This window comes from Pleurodeles waltl, chromosome 12 (assembly GCF_031143425.1).
Source record: "Pleurodeles waltl isolate 20211129_DDA chromosome 12, aPleWal1.hap1.20221129, whole genome shotgun sequence".
Lineage (NCBI taxonomy): Eukaryota > Metazoa > Chordata > Amphibia > Caudata > Salamandridae > Pleurodeles > Pleurodeles waltl.
Genome location: NC_090451.1, coordinates 173,375,188 through 173,393,370, shown reverse-complemented (window position 1 = coordinate 173,393,370; position 18,183 = coordinate 173,375,188). Strand labels below are relative to the sequence as shown.

Genomic DNA, 18,183 nt, shown 5'->3' with positions numbered 1-18,183 from the left:
CCTCAGTTTATGAGGGGAGAAACACCCACAGAAAGGCAGCATGCAGTGTTTAATTTGTAAATACAATTCGAGTACCAGGGTCCAATGATTTCTTTAGGAGCCAGCCACCTACTTTGCTATTCACCAAGGCTGATGAGAGACCTTATAGAGCATAACATTGTAGATGGGTAACTCAGTGAGGACAGGTCTTCCATCTCAGGGTGCAAGTGGTATTGTATAAAATGTTATGTCCTCTGGTATCCCAAAGTGAAAGACAACCACATATTGAGAACTCCTCAAGTACACTTCTGTTTACTGCAAACCCCTTAATTAACGATCTGTTAAGGTTTTGTTGGAAGTCGCTGAGCAACATTAACAAACAAAACCAAAAAAATGTTGTGGGGTATTGTCATAGAACCAAAAAATGACAATTTACGCAACTACTCCACTTTAAAACTGCTGATGGCACTGGGAGCGCAATCACAAGCCTTCTAACCCACTTGAGCGAGGCTGGGAACAAGCACGAAATACTACAAACCTGGGTCAGTGACATGAAACTTAACAGTTTTGAGTATTGACTTGTACCCCAACTTTCACCAAATGCCAAGTCACTTGGATTTACCTTGGACACCAACCTTACTTTCAAAGGACACACTGTCAAAAGAAAAGTCAGCCTCCTACCAGTTCTCTTGTTTAAAGACAAGAGAAACTGTTTCTTCCAAGCAGCAACTTCAGAACTGCTGTTCAAGCCCTAACGCTCTTGCACCTGGCTGGTGATGACACCCTGTTCCATAGCCTCCCAGACTCTACACTGGCACCTTAAGGGCATCCTACATGTTGCAACACTTCTCATCCAGATCCTGAAGGAATATGATCATTTCTACCCCATATTGATGGAACACCATTGGCTCCCCTTGCCGGCCTGCTTCATCTTCAAAACAAACAAGCTACATCATTTACAAAGCCATCACAACCAGCACCCCTCCCTATCTTGCAGACAAGTTTACCATTTATGGGGCTTCTCAGCACACATGCAGGACACCATCATACTGCAGATTAAGTTGTGTAAAAAAAATACAAAGTGGCAGTCTTTAACATCTACCCATATCCATCAGGGCCAACCCCAATGCTGCCCCAATTTAGGAAAGAGTTAATAGCTCACCTCTTTAAAGAACATTACATTGCAAGTATTAACAGTCTCACTTGTTGACTTTATGCTTGTCTTTGGCCCTTCAGAGAGCCCCAATGCCTGTTGCCTAGGTTTACACTATAGAAATAGCACATGCATGCATACATGTGAAAATGCTTCTCTCTAGAAACTGAGCAACGAGTAGGGTTAGGGAAACTACATTCCTCCCCAGCCATTGGCCAAGACAAGTGAGAACAATAAATGCTTCTACCAGCTTAAATTATTTTCTGGAATGGAATTATGACCTAAATATGCATGTGGCACAAATCACATTCCATGTGTCATGCTTGGCTTGACCGGTTTCCATTAAGAAGAAAGTGAACCTACTACGTTAAGCAGAAAATAATTTACACACATTCCAAAGAGAGAAAATTGAAAACTTCACAAAACATAGCAGAATACAAAGTCAGAAATTGTACATCCTATAACTCATACTAGATGACTGCAATCTACTGCTTACACTGAGCAAGCTTAAAATAAGTGAGATTTTCAAAACGTGATTTTCAGATGTACCTTCATTCTAAGATGCACCACAAACCTACTTGAGAGAACTATGTTCCCATTCAACTTAAATGAAAAGAAGCACATTAGAAGGTGAATTTATTAAGGGGTGAAACACCAACAGTGAAGAGTGAATTCCAATTAGAATTTAGTGCATTAAATTAAAGTTGTGACTGAAGCCATGTAATATTATAAATATTGTAATGAACACAATAAGATAACACAATAAGCTATCTTAACAGGAATAGTCCATGGATCTATAAAAATTAAATATGAGTACACAAATAAGATGTAGTTTGATTTAGCACATAGTAATGGGCAGGAAACTGTTGATTTGGGACGTTTCGCAAAAAAACAAAGTGTGACAAATATATCTTCTGGCGCTTAAATTCAAACCAGACCCTTTACAAAAAGCATAAGAAACAAACACAAAAGAAAGAAGTCTAAAAAATGTCCATGCATAGTTGTTTATAAATTCGGTGTAGGGACTTTTCACGACCATTCCCACACCTATTGTGTTCTAAAGGTGTACAAAATGTGGAATATGTAGGATACACCTAGGCATTTTGGGGCCTATTCACAAACTGCATTTTGTAGTATATTTAGAAGTACTACAATAGTACTAATAACATACTACAAAATGTTAATCACTGCCTAAGATGCAGAGGTCGATGCCCCCACCTCTCTCGTCTTTTATGTGCAGATACCTACACACGTAGGTATATGTTTTAGTAGTAAATGTGGGAGGGACGGGGGAGTGGTTGGAAAATGGAGAATGCTTACTATTAAAGCGATGGTATTTTGGGAGACATAAGGAGGGACTAAAAGAGAGCGTTTAGGGAGGGAGATACACCCAACAACGAAAAAATTAGCCCATTTGCTATTCACAAAATTCACTTCTATAGTGACTAAAGTCAAAAAGGGCCAGTATCAGTTGTAAATACACTTCAGCTCAGAGCTGCAGTAAGTACAGCACCACCCATGGCCACTCACAAGTACTGCATCATTTTTCGATAGAAAATTATCGAGGAAGAGGCTTAAAATAAAAACCCATGGAAAAAAAATGTTAACATAAATTAATTTATTTGAACTTTTGAAAATATATGTACGTTTTGTTAACGCCAAAGAAAAAAATGTTAATTTTAAATAAATATAACTTTGTTAAAAAAAAAATGAAATATTTCAATTAATTAAAATTAATTGTATGTATATCTTTTAGTAACTTTAGCAGAAAGTACATAACATTTTAATGTAGGTAGGTGTTATTTCTTTAAATAAATATTTTAAATTTTATTTTAATTTAATATACCTAGCTAAAATTTTATTTCAAATTTAGTTAATAGTGTTGTAGCATTTTCAAAAAATAACCTCTATTTAAAATAGTTATATATGATTTAGATTAATGTTCAACTTAGAAATATTTTAAATATTTTGTAATATCAATTATCTTTTCAAAATTAACCTACAGTTTTCTACAGGAAGATCGCCACCATGTTTTGGGACGTCTTTGTCAAGTAAGCGGACAGTAGTAACTTTAAGGTTGTACCCAACATTTTTACTGACTCCATCCTCTGTTACAGGGAGTGGGTTCATATAAGTCTACACTTTTGAGTAACTTCACAATCATAAATGGTGAATAGCTAAAAGTAGTAAAGTTACTCAAAAGTGTAGTAAATTTACACAAGTCAATGTACTCATGTGCGAGCATACCTTTGTGACTAGACTCCTTATTCTAGAACAAGCAGCAAACATATAAAATGCAACATTTTATGAATTGCCAAGTTTGTTTTCTTTTGTAGTCTATTCATTGCCCTTGAAAATAAGATATATTCTTCAACAATACCATACCATACGTAGTGCTAGGCACACACACCTTCTCAGCGCCAGGATATCCTCGCAGGTGATAGGGCACTTTACAAATGCACATAACATAACAACACAGGAAAACCATTAAAAGAGCAGGTAAATGCCAACCACAATAACAAATATATGTGAAGATCATCACAGCAGAAAAGAATGTATAAAATGTTTTGGGACATATAGTGAACTCTTACACAAAATAGGAGAACATTAAATCACTGTTCAATTGTGAAACTAATGGACTGCTGTAGCCCTAACTTTCCCAGTTATCTTTCTAGCTCTACTGCCTTTCCCAATGATGTGTGCTGGGGTAGCCACAGAGCCAGTAACATAGCAAAGGTGCTGTAATGATATTTGTATTTGACCACTGACTCCCTTTTGCACTTAGCTTAGCCACCAGCATACCGTCACCTTGGTGGCCACCAAAACCATTTTGATTTTAGACTCAATTTTGTAAGTAACTTAGATTTAAGCATCATGCAGGTATTTTTCCGTGCACGTTATGCAATGTGTTTTTCGCTCATGTTTTCACTCTGCATGCTCTCTCTCATCAAGGGCTAGGACATAATATGGGGAAGTCAGAGAGATAAGGATGTACTATGAGATGTTTATGGTATGGCAGGCAACGGTTTAGTTTTGGGAGAGCACCTTGGGATCTTGGCCAGTCTTAACGTGTTTATTTCAAAACTGACCTGAAGTAGCCAGCGTTTGAATCACAACTCACCAGGTGGGAGGGGGTTTCTAGAATTCTCCTCTCCTTCTTGTTTAAGGTGTATAAGAGACCGATACAAGATTGACTTGGAATGGACTGAACTCTGGCAGGACCGGGATGCTGGTGCCTGCTGTTTTCTCTGGAGGGTAGTTGTCTCTCTTCATGGTCGACTGGGTTCACAACCTGTTCCTGGCAAAGAGATGAAGCAAATTCAAGTTTGCTCCATGGTGATTAATTTATTACTTTATTTTCTGCTTTGCATTGTGCATGAATATATATATTTACTGTTTATAGACTGAAGGAGAATGTCCTTAGCGCATGTTTTCAGGACTATTATGATTTTCTTGCAGTGATTCATTTTGAATGTGCACTTTTGGTTGTACACTTTTAACCTTATTCTTCTGCAGACCTTGCAGAGTGCCTTAATAAATCCAATTCTCCGACTAAGAGTGTCATTTTCCATAAATTCTTTCCAGTGTTTGTGTATTTCCTCGTGGTCTGCAGTGAGGCAAAACAAGTGCAAAGGTCCAGCAACCAAAATTGCCCCACTGTTCTTATACCTGGCAGTACTGGATGCTGAAACCGCCCAGTCAAATTTTATCCAATGGAAAGGCCAGCCAATTAAACTAGTTCTAAATTAGACATGTGCTGCAGGTAAAAGCTTAGCCCGACCCAAGCAGCCCGATTCCTATGATACAGGGAAGTGTGCAATGCTTCACTCTGCCAGTCTGCATCTTGCTGTGTCCCTCACCATAGATAGGTCCCCTACACCCACTTAGCACTTAATCACAGTAGGTATTAAATAGGACAGTTCTTGTCCCCAGATTCAGGAAAATTAGTGCAGAAAAGAACCTAGTGATTGTAGATCCACATGGTTATTTTGAAGTCTGGGAACACCACCACATAATTACATGATGCAGGAGTACAATTACTGGTTGAAAATGGTAGCTGGAGACCTTGTAATATTGCCACTTGTGCATGGTGCAACTAATAATCGGACCATGTAATGTTTGGTGTACATAGAACTTCAGAACTGTAGACCCTGCCTCTGTTAACACTGGTCAAAACCATGAAACAGACAAAATATTTACAAGTTGTCAAACAGTAAATCAAATTTTCCAACACTAAAATGAAGCACTAAGTCCACTTTTAACTGTGGCAGGTTTAAATAAAACTTAGAGCAAAACACATAAATGATGTTTAGTATTTAATCAGTATACAGCAGGCAAAGAAAAAAAATACAACTTTACTGGGCATCCTAAAAACTATTCTTGCTTAATCTTGTGGACTCTGAGATCAGTGGGGAAATGGAACACAGTTTGGGGGATTTTCTGCAGGTTTCATGCTTTGGATATAGGCTGTGACTTGGGGTTCTTTGTTCTTATCCAATGAGGTGTGGCAGTCTAATGACGGTGTCCTGAGGAGACCCGTGTAATTGGTCTGGGGTAGAAACATCGAAATACATTGACCAATTTTGAGCTGTGGAAAAAAACCAAAAAGATGGCCAGATGTTGCTAGGCCCCTGGCCTTAAACATGAATTGGCACAAGACCATGGGGTGTATATAGTGTCTTTATAGTTTATTGATTGCTGTTTGTTAATTCATGTTAGTGTGAAACAATAGTGCAGACAACGCCGTGCACAATCACACCGTTTGAACAACAAATATTTGTGTGAGGATAATAAAGATACTATTGACATTTTTGGAGGTCCATGTCTTTATTGATTTAATTTCTATCATACAACTAATAATCTCAACAATACATACTAGGAAATTATGGGAGTTTGAGATGCATTAAATTTACAGACTAAGGGGCTGATTATGAGTTTGGCGGACGGAAACATTCGTCCGCCCCTCTACCAAACTCCTGAGTGGGAGGTCGCAGCGGTGCTGGTGACCTGCCCGCCGGCCCCATTATGACTTTCTACTGGGCTGACCAGCGGAAACCAAGGATTTCACCGGTCAACGAAAGTGGGAAAAGTGAGGCAGCATTGTTGCCGGCTCATAATGGAGTCGGTGGCAATGCTGCTGCACGCAGGGGGCACAAGCATCCATGAAATGCACACTGTCTGCACAGCAGACAGTACACATTTCAAGGGGTCTCCTGCCAGCCTTTTTATCGTGGTGGAACTGCCATGGAAAGGCTGGCAGAGAACAAGCTTGTATTCAGCAGGGCGGTGCTGAGTTCATCGCAGCCCTGGCTTATTACAACCAGGACCACAGTCAGCTTGACGGGATCTCAGATCCTGGCGGGGACGGTGGTAGGTTGGCAGGTCTGCCCACCAACCTTGTAATGTAGCAGTTGGACTGCCACAACTGCAGCGGTCCGACCACCACAATAAGGCCCTAAGTAAATTCTAAGTAGGGGACAGAACCCTCTAATCCACAAATGAGGTTTCTTACTCTAAAATGAGTCCCACATGATGTATTATTTGTGAAGCAGAATCTTCAGCAACAGCAGTCAGCCAAGATCATAACCAGAACTTTCGGATATGCGGAGAAAACAAACACTTAGACAACTGAAATGGAACAATGTTAAGAGGGTTCCTCAGGAGCTGAGAATTAAGCTAGAGAAAATTCAATGGAAGCGCAGGACTCTGATAATGAACTGGTGTCCCATAAGCCTAAGATACCAAGAAACATAGAAGGAAGGGTACAATGTGAAGTAAAATGGCCAAGAACTGAAAGTAGAAAGAAACGAGTGCTGCCCAAAGTGACAAGACAACAGGCAATTGATAAAGAGCATGAAGACGAAGAAGATCATGCAAAAGAGAGAAGAAACTCAACTGGAAGTACACTAGTCCTGACTGGACTTACTTTATGAAGAACTACAATAAAGCAGATGAGTGCTTGACTAGTACCTCCTTGAATTAAGTTGCAGTGACAAAAGACATTCAATACATCTTAGACATCCCAACTAAAGACTGACAAAAGTCAAAGGCAAATAAGCGAGATTAGGGTAATGGTCAGAGTACCTTACATCCTTATGTATCTGGCTGACGTAGCTTATTTCATAGTATGTTTTGACATAGACAAAAGGTTAGGAATAAACTGCAAGTAACAAAGAAGAAAACGTATTCCTTTGATCTGAAGCAAGATTAACATGGAGCTTAAAAGATGTCAAATTGTCCTAGTAGTTTTGGTATTTGCCATAGCTGTATCTGTAGTTTGGTGGATGTTAGATGTATATCTCTTGGAGAGAAATGCTTCACCAAACATGATTAGTGTAACTAAAACAATATCCGACAAAAAAGAAACTCATGTAGGTAGAACTTCTTATGTTCCACAGCCTGGGAACATTTATGGATTATAATGTGTATTTTCAAATGTTGGCTGAATATGTTAAGTTAATGATAATTAATAACTGTTACATGTGCTTGTATGTTCCAGCCTCAGAGATAGAGGGCCTGTCTTATTTTCATCTGCCTCTTTCATATGCTTTTTCCTGTAGTGTGCTTTTGAATTTATTTTTTCATCAGTGTCCAATTAAGCTATTATATTCTAATTATTCATGTCCTTTAGAAAATGTCCCTGTGTCAAAAGGTTTGAATATGTATGTTTGACAACAAAGCATGTGTATCAAGTTTCAAAGGCCTATAATCAAAGAGACAAGCGTAGGTATGTGATAGATTGTTTCTCTCCACTGACTAATGTGGCCCTTACTAATGCTGACTCGCAGGAATTACCTGGTAAACTTAGCCAAACAGGAAGAAATTTTGCAGATGAGTTTATCGAGAGGATTAGATGGGAAAACTAAAGATTAGTTGAATGAGAGGATTAGAGAAGAAAAAGAAGGTTGGACCAGGGACAAGGGAAGAGGAGAGTAAGGGAATGGATTTACACTCAAAATTGAATCAAGATCTAGCAAAGAAAGGCACTTAATGCGTAGTGTGAAGGCAAGCAGAGAATGAGACTGTCGAGGATGTAAGTTGGAGTGAGTGTAATCATAATTATTTAGCAAAGGGTAGAGTGTTTGCAGAGCTTGAAGTGAGCACTATGGACACATATAATGTGTGCATCAAAGCAGTACAGTTGCAGTTGCTGCACAAATGGGTAGGAAGCTATGCGGCTTTAGTTTTACCAAAGATTTATCACACAAATGATGTGGATTTGAAACTGGACCTGTACATAAGGAGGAGTAAGCTGAGTTTTTGGCAGAGCTTGAGTAATATTTTTGGAGCAAACAGTCCCTCAGGGAAAGTGACACTGAACGATGTGAAGATTAGAAAACTGTCAACCATAGTAGACAGATTAGCAAAAAATATAGCAAACTTTCTAACAAAAAACTGTTTGCAATAATAGCCATGATAATATAAAACTGTCTCACATTAGAAATGCTTCTTGCAAAGGAAGGTGGCGTTTGCATGGTATTACACGCTAGGATGGGTTGCGCTTACATACCCAAGGTAAATATGACCAGATTTACAGCTAAATTGCTAACATAAGCAATGTCACCCGTGAACTAACCGAATTGGAAGAAACAGTTGCCTAAGAAGCAACAGGAGCTGCATTTGATTCTACTGGGAAGGGATTTGCCAAAGCAGGTGATTGGCTAGGAAGTATAGGTGGAGGAGTACAAAAATTGCTTTTGACTTGCTTGCTGGTTATACTAATCGATGCAGCATGCGCGCTTCTCTTTCTAAAATGCTGTAGAAAAATGTCATCAAACAGAGGGTTGACATGTGGGATAAGGAAGGTGTCAGCAACAAATGGAAGAAAGAGAACGGAACTTAAAGACAGGAAATATGAAGTGACGTAGATTACAAGATGAAGGAACTGGAAAAAGCCAATCGAAACAGTCCACACCTCATAACAACTGTTCTATGACAATATGTGTGATGATTCTGGTAATCATTATATAGGGGACTGAGGGTTCAGGACTGTAATGTTGGTAACCGCAGAAATCGTGCTTTAAGTTAATTAGGCTAACTTGCCATCTGGTGTTGTACTGAATCACATGATTAACTTTGCTATTTTATTCTGTGCTAGAATAAAGATTATTAAGCACAGAGCAAGTGATAAACCCTGTTGAATGTTCTGAATGAAATGCAATTTCTCAAGGTTGAATTTAGCTGCATCATACTGAAAAACATACTATGCAACTGTTATGTCCCCATGCAGTAGATTGGATTCTGCGTTCACAGAATTTTACATAATAGTGAGAAAATCCACCAATGTATTCTATTGCAAATGTTTTTCTTTACTTTATTTCTATATGTCAAAAGCATGACAGTTCATGTACTAATGCTGTGAAAGGACGAACTTTTGTCTAAAATACTACAAAAGAATGTCATGTTGAGAGAAAAGGAGGAAGGCCTTTCCCCCCACTCAAAAGGTGAGTCTATGTTGGTTTAATTTCAGAAACTCTCCTGAGTTCTTGGTTCCCTGTAACTTTTGGGCTTAGTACAGCAGACTAAATTCCTATTTGACTAAATGCAATTTGTGCTTGTGTACTTTGAATTTTTTAGAAGTAAACCTGTAACATGAGACTTTCGACTCTGCCTTTCTTGAGCCTCTTAAGTGATTGAATAACAAGGCAATACCGATTTTCTATACACAACAGAGACAGGTCCTTCTGGGGTCACCAAAGTCTGTATCAGAATTATACCGCTCCGAGTAGGAAAAGCAGTGCACTCATGGCTAAAAAAAAAATTGGAGGTTTGAGCGCTGTCACAAGGCATCCTTGGTATTCAGCAAACCTGGCGTGAATTTAAGGCCTTGCACTTATGTTTTACAAAACAAGCACTAAGCTTGAAAAACATATTCCAAAAGTTGGACTAAAAAAAATGTTATTTTACAAATTTGAGCAATGTTCTCTAAGGCCGCCTTTTCACACAGAATGATGTGGCGTGTTTGGTCTATGTCATGGAGGAAGGGAAGTCAATTGGTTACAGCATTATCACGCGCTGACCAATTACGTATTTGCACCATCCCACTTGCTGAAGTCGAGTTGGTGAGTTAAGGAACTTTCAGTTCATTAAGTCGCAAAATGGTGCATTCCCAACGTCGGTGCACTGCACTTCTGGCCCACTCACCATAACCATTTCTGTCAAGATTCCCAGGTCCATTGCGCAACCAGAGTTTGAAGTCCTGTTTTTTTACTGAGTTAAATAAGACTACAAGTCCCAGAATTCTAAGAAAAAAAGCGGGACTTGCCTAACTAGTCAAGCATGGACCTGAAGATTTGGTCCACGGTACCCATACGCCATTCCCTAAAAACTCCTGTGGTTGGAGTAGACAGATTTATTGTGGGGCAGCCTATTTCTGGATAGGAATATGTTATATTAAGAGCTATGTTGGGAGAGCGAAAACTGGCAGGGATTTTGGGGGGGGGGGGGTTAGTGTGCGTCACAACCTGGACGTTCCTTTAAGTTCATGCGTGCCTCTTCATCGAGGGACGTTTCTAATTTTAGATTCGCCAACTCATGGGCACCCAAGCTGCTGGCCGGCACCCAAGCTGCTGCAGGGCAGCGCCCTGCTACCCTGTGCATTCAGTAATCGAATGGACCCATAAACAAATCCATACACAAAGCAAACGTAGCATATTACTACCAATGCCAGAAATTACTAGACGAGTATCGCTCTGTTCTATGGTGCTCCCTTAATGAGGCAAAGATGAAAGCCGAGTCAAGTTGTCGGAAGTTGATCTTGTGAATTGAAGATTAAGCAGAGAACTGTGCAGCAGACGCAGTGCCTTAAATGTGCAGGAACTGTCCGGTACTGAATACCTTCACTTCTGTAGTTCGAAGAGGTGAATGAGTACCTGCACTTCTCAACACTGCTGCAATATATTTAATGGGAGAGTACCGGCACTTCCCAGGAGCAGCAGGTACTCTAGGAAGTGAGTACTTGCACTTTTATATTTCCATTTAAAGCACTGGCAGCAGGTACCCACCGAACTAAGTGAGATCGGACCCGTAGGGATTGGACTTTGTATCGTGTACACATAGTTCCCCTAGCACTGACTCGTCCCCCAGGGCTGGTGGGATTTAACCCGTGTCCCTTAGATTATAGACAAATTCATGCAGCGGACGCACCACGAGCCTGATTCCCACTGTTCATAAACGCTTGGGACGCTCACCACAGGGAGTGTTGTGGTGGTTCCTGACTGGGGCCCTGGCAGAGTGTGAATTCAGTGCCGGTGCCGAGGAAGGAACTGACTGGCGTTGAAGTGCAGGTGCCGGTGTCTTACCTGGCTCATGCCGCCTCCCATGGCTCCCAGAGGTGGCTGGCTGGTAACCAGGCGCGCCGGCCGCAAACAACACAAGCGGGCGCGGCGCTACGAGGCCACGCCCCCACAGGCACCCTGCTGACTGCCGAGGTCACATGAGGTGGTGACGGGCAAGGAGGAGTCGATGAGAGAGAACCTGGGGACACCGTTTACAGCAGAGAGAGAATGACGTTGCTCGGTGGGTTGAGTGCCTGCTGCAAAATTCCTGCTGTGCACTGCCTGGGATAAGGTGTAAAGGAGCACCGTAATCCACGTGGATCAATAAAAGGTTCACCAATATCTGGAGCCATAACCGACACAATATAACATTTGCTGCTTGCTGTCTACACGACAATGATGACTGGCCGCTTCGCATGTTGTTAGCACAAGGCGTGCACTGTGTGCACAATGAGCATCCGCAGCGACCACACAGGGAAGGACAATGAACGCTAGAATGGGCGTTGTGTTAGCAAACAAATCCTGTTTAAAGTTTCCATTTCGAACATTTAAAATGTAAAAGTACTTTCGGAGGTAGGTCTTAGATTTAATTACGAGGTCAATACATAATGTTCTTTACACGTTCAAACCAGACGAACTTTACTTTTTTGGCTGTCGCAAATTATCTGTACACCACGCCTCTCCAAAAACGTTTGTCTCCCCACACACATACTCCATCAAACCGGCGTCAATGCCTGTCGAGTGTGTGCTATAGGCTTGATGCATGTTTATCTTTTTTTTCTTCTATTGAATTTTGGACTTCCTAAATGTATATTTTACGGTCCATTGGTTACAGCACAGACGTTTCAATAGCTCGAATAAATTACCGTGTCCCAATGCATTATGGTCATTGTAGTTATTTGCATGGGGGTACATTCCTACACAGCATGCTTCAGTGCAAACAATGTTAAATATTTGAATCAGTTTGAAGCCCAAAAGAGGAGTGCCGCAGTGCTGTTTGAAAGTATGTTCATAAAGATGTATATTACGTGACCGTTTGATGCCTGTAGTCCGATTTGGAAAGGCTTCCTTTTGGAGATGACATTGTCAGTAAAGTTCTCTTCCTCGTAAATCCAACTCTGAAGTATATTTATTTGTTCCACAAGGCACCACGGGGCCATGGAAGTGACCCCCGAGCATTACATGAGGGTTCACGGGGGTTCTCCCCGATGAATCTTGTGGAGAGCTTACGTGGTGCAGAATACACCACGTGTTTGTAATACACTGGCTAGAAATAGTTTACAATCAGCTGTGAAGAGGAACTAATTTAATATGTCGTTACTTAAGAGATCGCAATAGTGCCTAGAAGCATTTTTTCTCTATTGCAGCAAGGGTGCGCGTGCGTTTTAGGAAATCGTGCATCTGCAGATAACACTCTGTGCAGCATGTGAATATATTCGTGACGTAGGAGAATCAGTGCCTATTTAAAACAGCGTGCCCCGATGTAAACATTGGCAGTGAAAACACTGATGGAATTAGTGCAGTGACGTCAGTGTAAATTCTGCGTCGGAATATGATTCTTATCTCTGTGCCTGTGCCATTTAAGTAGCCCATTAACACTTCTGAGAGAGAACAGAGTCAATTCCATTCCATACTATTTAAGCGCTTGTCCTAAGGTGTTGCTGCCAATAGGATGTTCAGGTATGAGCCTCACAAGGGGTGCATGGGCAATAAAACAATTATTTTGGGACGAAGTATACACTGAATGCCAGTCAAGCGTCAGAAAAGCAGTTACAGCAGGAGATAGACTGAGTGTGCCTGCCTGATGGAGTGGTCACTGGTGCTCAAACATGCCTGCCCACGCCATGATTGTTCATGCTGCCAGGGGTCTGTTCACAGACGAGGGGTGGGAATCCTCAGAGTTGAAGATACTAGAGCGGTTGCTCAAGGCGCTATGATAGTTGCGGGTTACTCTTACCCTAAGTTATTGTATTGGAGGCTCATGACAGTGGCGTGGTCTTAAATCATGGGCCCTAGTTCAAGGAAAGAAATTATCCCCTTGGCTGCCGCTAGATTTATAAAATACAGCAATCATCAGGATTCAGTTGGCCTCTCATGCTTGTGGGCCTTGGTGCCACTGCACTTGCTGCACCGATGGCCGCTACACCCCTGGCTCAGGACTCACACAGTAGCATTCGCCACCAGTTTATAGATATCCCCATGATGCCATCTTAATTTCAGCACAGGCCTAGTAGGAAGTGTACAAACTGACGTCATTTTCCCTTACCATTCCTGGTAATTGAGCCTCCATTGCATTTCCAGCCCCCCCCCCCCCAGCATTGTAATGTAACTATAGTACTGGTTTCTGCATAGTAACAGTGGTAAAAGCGCACCTGCCATTCAAGGGCTTATCTTCTCTTCCCCCATCTTTTGCTTTTTCTTCCATTGTCTCCTCCTAGGCGCAGGCCTGAAGAAATGATGCAGGGTCAGGAACCTACTCTTCCTTCATTGGCAGTGAGTCAAACCACTAACCCGTAAACACCCTGCTCCCCAGACACAATGTAAAGAGGGTACCTGGTCTGGAACGGAACCAATGTTCTAACATGGTAATATCAAGTGTTAGTGATCAGACTGAAGTTATGGGGCCTGGAAGCTCGCTTTCTCTTCAGATTCAAGATTAGTGCTTGCTGGTACCTTGAAATATTAATATCCCCCGAGGTGAGGGTCTTAGCATTCGAGACCTAAGAGCTCTACATCCAGCTGGGACAGATGACCCTATTTCTGGGGAGGAGACTACAGTCAGAATCTTGGGTGGAAACAGAGTGCGAGCACACAGGTACACTCTATGACCACATAGGACCTCTTAGAGCTTTCTGGACATGGGTAGGGCGCATGTCAGATATATGCTGGGCGTCTGCACAGAAAAGCGAGGGGGCACATCTTTTAGCATTTAGACCACTGAAGCTGTTGTTTGCCCATGCTCATGCCATGTGGAAGCTCCTGTGTGCCAGGTAAGGGCAAAGTCGTAATTCGCAACATGCAAACATTTCTTTCAGACAAAGAGGGTAATTCCGACCCTGGCGGTTGACTACCGCCAGGGCCGGGGACCGCGGATGCACCGCCAACAGGCTGGCGGTGCATCCATGGGCATTCTGACCGCGGCGTTACAGCCGCGGTCAGAAACGGGAAACCGGCGGTGTCCCGCCGGTTTCCCGCTGCCCTAGGGAATCCTCCATGGCGGCGCTGCAGGCAGCGCCGCCATGGGGTTTCCGACCCCCTTACCGCCAGCCTGGTTCTGGCGGTTTTGACCGCCAGAACCTGGCTGGTTGTAACGGGTGTCGTGGGGCCCCCTAACAGGGCCCCACCAAGATTTTCAGTGTCTGCCAAGCAGACACTGAAAATCGCGACGGGTGCAACTGCACCCGTCGCACCCCTTCCACTCCGCCGGCTCCATTCGGAGCCGGCATCCTCATGGAAGGGGGTTTCCCGCTGGGCTGGCGGTCGCCCGCCAGCCCAGCGGGAAACTCAGAATTACTGCGGCGGTCTTTTGACCGCGCAGCAGTATTCTGACGGCGGTACTTTGGCGGGCTGCCTCCCCCGCCCGCCAAAGTCAGAATGACCCTCAAAATCTAGAGATAAAAGAAGCAGGAAGTAGCAGTTAAGATGGGTCTTTCTTCTCTGTTTATATGTGGTCAGCAGCCATTCTCCATTGTGCGATGGTAAAGTAGAAAAATGCTTGTGATCATCAAAGGATAGCTGTAATCATAGGTGTTATTCAGGTGATCAGTCTCCTTCCACACTTTTTCTGTTTTTTTGCAGTTTTGTTTTGCAGAAACCATTTTTTTATTGCTTGTGAAAATTCACATTCATAAAAAAATACAAAGGGGCCTAGTTTCCCACAGGTTACTAGACTTAGTTTAAACAGTGAGGTGAGTGGGCATCACCCCTGGGGGCAGAGATGGTGCCCCAAAGCCTGAACAATGCTGCCACCAGCCAGAACTCCAGAAGAGGTGTCAACTTGGCTATGCCCTCAAGTCTACAGGTTGGGCATATCAATTCAGTCTCGTGAGTTTCCCTGAGAAACACTTAGATTTGCATTTCCATTTTGAGGGCTCTTGGGATGAGGGATCCTTGAAACTCAGCCTAAAAGTAAAAAAATGCAGCAAAACCTCCAAGACAAAATAAACAAGCATTGGTAAAGCCTATTAGTGTTGCTTATGCTAGAGCAATTGGCTTTGTCACTATGTTTTAGCCATAATCTACAGCAGCACAACTGAAACTAAAGAAAAATAGCTCTATCATTGAAATAATGTGTTTGGCTAAAGTACTTGCTTGCGAGGTCCTGCAATGGTGTTTGTAATGTGAACTGATGTGAGTATGTGACAAAGATATGTGTATGAGACCCAGATGTGGTGTTCGTGAGATACTGAAGTGGTGTGTGAGACACTTACATCCAGCGTTATTACAGTTAAGTGATACATGTAAGACACAGATGCGACATGCGAGGCCCATACATGATGCATGCTTAATATTGAAATGTTGCTTGTGAATGTTTGACACGGAAGTGATGTGTGTGGCACTGAAATTATATTTTTGATACTGAAGAGCAGTGCTCAATTTGTAAATAAAAAGGTGCCGGTGCCAAAAGCCCTACTTTTAAACACGCGGCTGCTGCATTTAAATGTGTGAGCATGGAATACTGAAGCAGCGTAATCCTGAATCCATCTCGGGTCTCTTCAATCTATTTACAACCACTCTCTGCCCCTTCAGCTCACTCTAACAGCTTTCTTCTTTCTACCTTTGTGACGCTTTTTCGTTTTTCTCTTCCTCAGTCCTTCCCATATGTGTCTTTTGCTAACAGCAAATGCTTGAGGCATAAGACTAAGCACCGGCCCTCAAAAATAAGTGCCAGTGTTCAGCACCAGAAACAACAAGCACAAATTAAGCACTGCTTAAGAGGCGTGTCTATAACACTAAAGTGATGTGTAAATGTGACAGTGAAGTGATGTTTCACTAACTCAGTTCATACCCAAGTGTGACAATGAAATGGTGTGTATTCACGATAAGTACTTGATCTATGATAGTGTTTGTACGTGGGTGTGTTTGGCACTGAAACAATGTGTGTTTGATGTTGAAGTGATTTTGTTGTGTGGTACCTGTGTGATGTGTGTGACACAAAAGTGTTGTGTATGAGTGTAATTGAATTGATGTGCGTTTGGCATTGAAGTGAGGTGCACCTAGTACTCGAGTGATGTGTCTGTGTTTGGAACTGAAATCAATTTTATGTGTGTGGTACTGAGGAGGAGATCAGGGACACTGCAATGATGGGTACATGTGTGTTGAAAAGTGGATTATTGGTAAGGGGAGGTAAGTACCTACACTTAGCAACAGGCCACTAACCCCCAGTAGGTCCAGTTTGGTATCAATAAAGTAATCCTAGCGTAACCCTTGGTAGCTTGGCAACGAGCAACAAGGCTTAACTTAGGAAACAAGTGTGTAAAGTATTTAAAAATCACAAACCAGTGAATAAGTAAAGCACAATTTTATTAAAAATAGATTATATTTTAGCTTTAAAATGACACTAAAACCACAAAAATCCAATGTAGGGAACAGGAAATATGGATTTTTAAAGATTGAAAGTAAATCTAGCGCTTAGAAGCAAATAGCGCTCAAAGGGTTATAAAAGGTCATACTGGATAGGGTCAAAGTGCAGAGTTCAGGCTACCCATGATGCAACACCATTACACTTACTTTCAGAAGTATTTCTTGATACAGGAAAATGGCCCACAGCACCAACCAAGGGTTCAAAGGCTCGGGTTTGCCTCTTGGTGTCTGGGACTACAATTCCCACAATGTACATCTTCAACTTATGGAGCTGTTTACAATTGCTCCAAATCTTTCCAAGCTTCTGGATCTTCTTCCAGATGTCCATTTTGGGAGCTTAAAGTGTCCACGAGTTGATCCAAGGTTACAGAAGCTCTGAGTTGCTCCTTGGGATTTGGGACTACAATTCCCAGAATGCACCTGGTCAGAATCCTCAAATGGCCACTGCATGCTGTTCAGCTGGGCTCTTCTTGCAGGACTTGATGCAGGGGACTCTGGGCAGCTCCTTTGTACCTGTAGCTTACAGGGAGTCCACTTGTGAAGAAGCAGAAGCAAGGCAAAGTCCTTTTCTTGTTGAAGCCCAAAGCGTGCAGTGGGTGCAGTCCTTGTGAGTGCAGTGTCCAGGTGCAGGCAAGGGGTCCAGCAGGGCAGTCCTTCTTCTCCAGTATCTTCTTCCAGCAGGGATCTGAGGAGTGGGTGCAGCTTTGCCATATTTATCCGTGTCCCTGGCATGGAAAGCAGGGGGCAGGGGGGGCAACTGTCCAATCGCAGGCAGGCCACAACCCTCTTGGATGACCACTTCCTGGGAAGTGTGGCAAAAATCAATCACAGGAAACAATATTCCTTAAAAATCAAAAATGGCAGAATCTGAATTTTGGAGGTTAAGTCTGGCTGAGTCCATCCACTGGTGTGGCTAAGATTCATTAACACACCCTTTTCTGCCCTCTCCTATTCTAATCAAGGGGATACCTGGTTGTCTGAATTTGCAGAAAATGGGGGAAGGTCCTGAGCTGCTCCAAATGTCCTTCCATCCTTTGAAGACCGGTTTGGCTGTTCTCCCCTCATCCTGTTTCACCATCTGCTGAGGAAGATTTCCTCCCTAGGCACATCCTTTGTCCTCAGCCCAGGCCACTTCATACCTCATCAAGGCAGCCTGGCTACGCTGCCAGAGGCTGGCCAATCAGAGAAGGG

General features: G+C 42.5%; 1 protein-coding gene across 4 annotated transcripts in view; it reads right to left on the bottom strand.

Annotated features, from left to right (window-relative positions):
• LOC138268113 (dual specificity protein phosphatase 22-A-like) overlaps nucleotides 1-11,598 on the bottom strand; it is a 210,092-nt gene extending 198,494 nt beyond the window's left edge. The window contains exon 1 of one of the 4 annotated variants that reach the window (XM_069217501.1): nucleotides 11,434-11,598. Coding sequence is in view for 1 of the 4 variants with exons in the window: in XM_069217503.1 (XP_069073604.1) it covers nucleotides 11,434-11,454 (21 nt within the window). In the remaining 3 variants the exon portion in view is untranslated. Of the gene's footprint in view, nucleotides 1-4,253; nucleotides 4,348-11,433 lie in introns of those variants that run through there. The other 3 variants (XM_069217499.1, XM_069217503.1, XM_069217500.1) reach the window with 3 other exon arrangements.
• Between the last annotated feature and the right edge of the window lie 6,585 nt (nucleotides 11,599-18,183).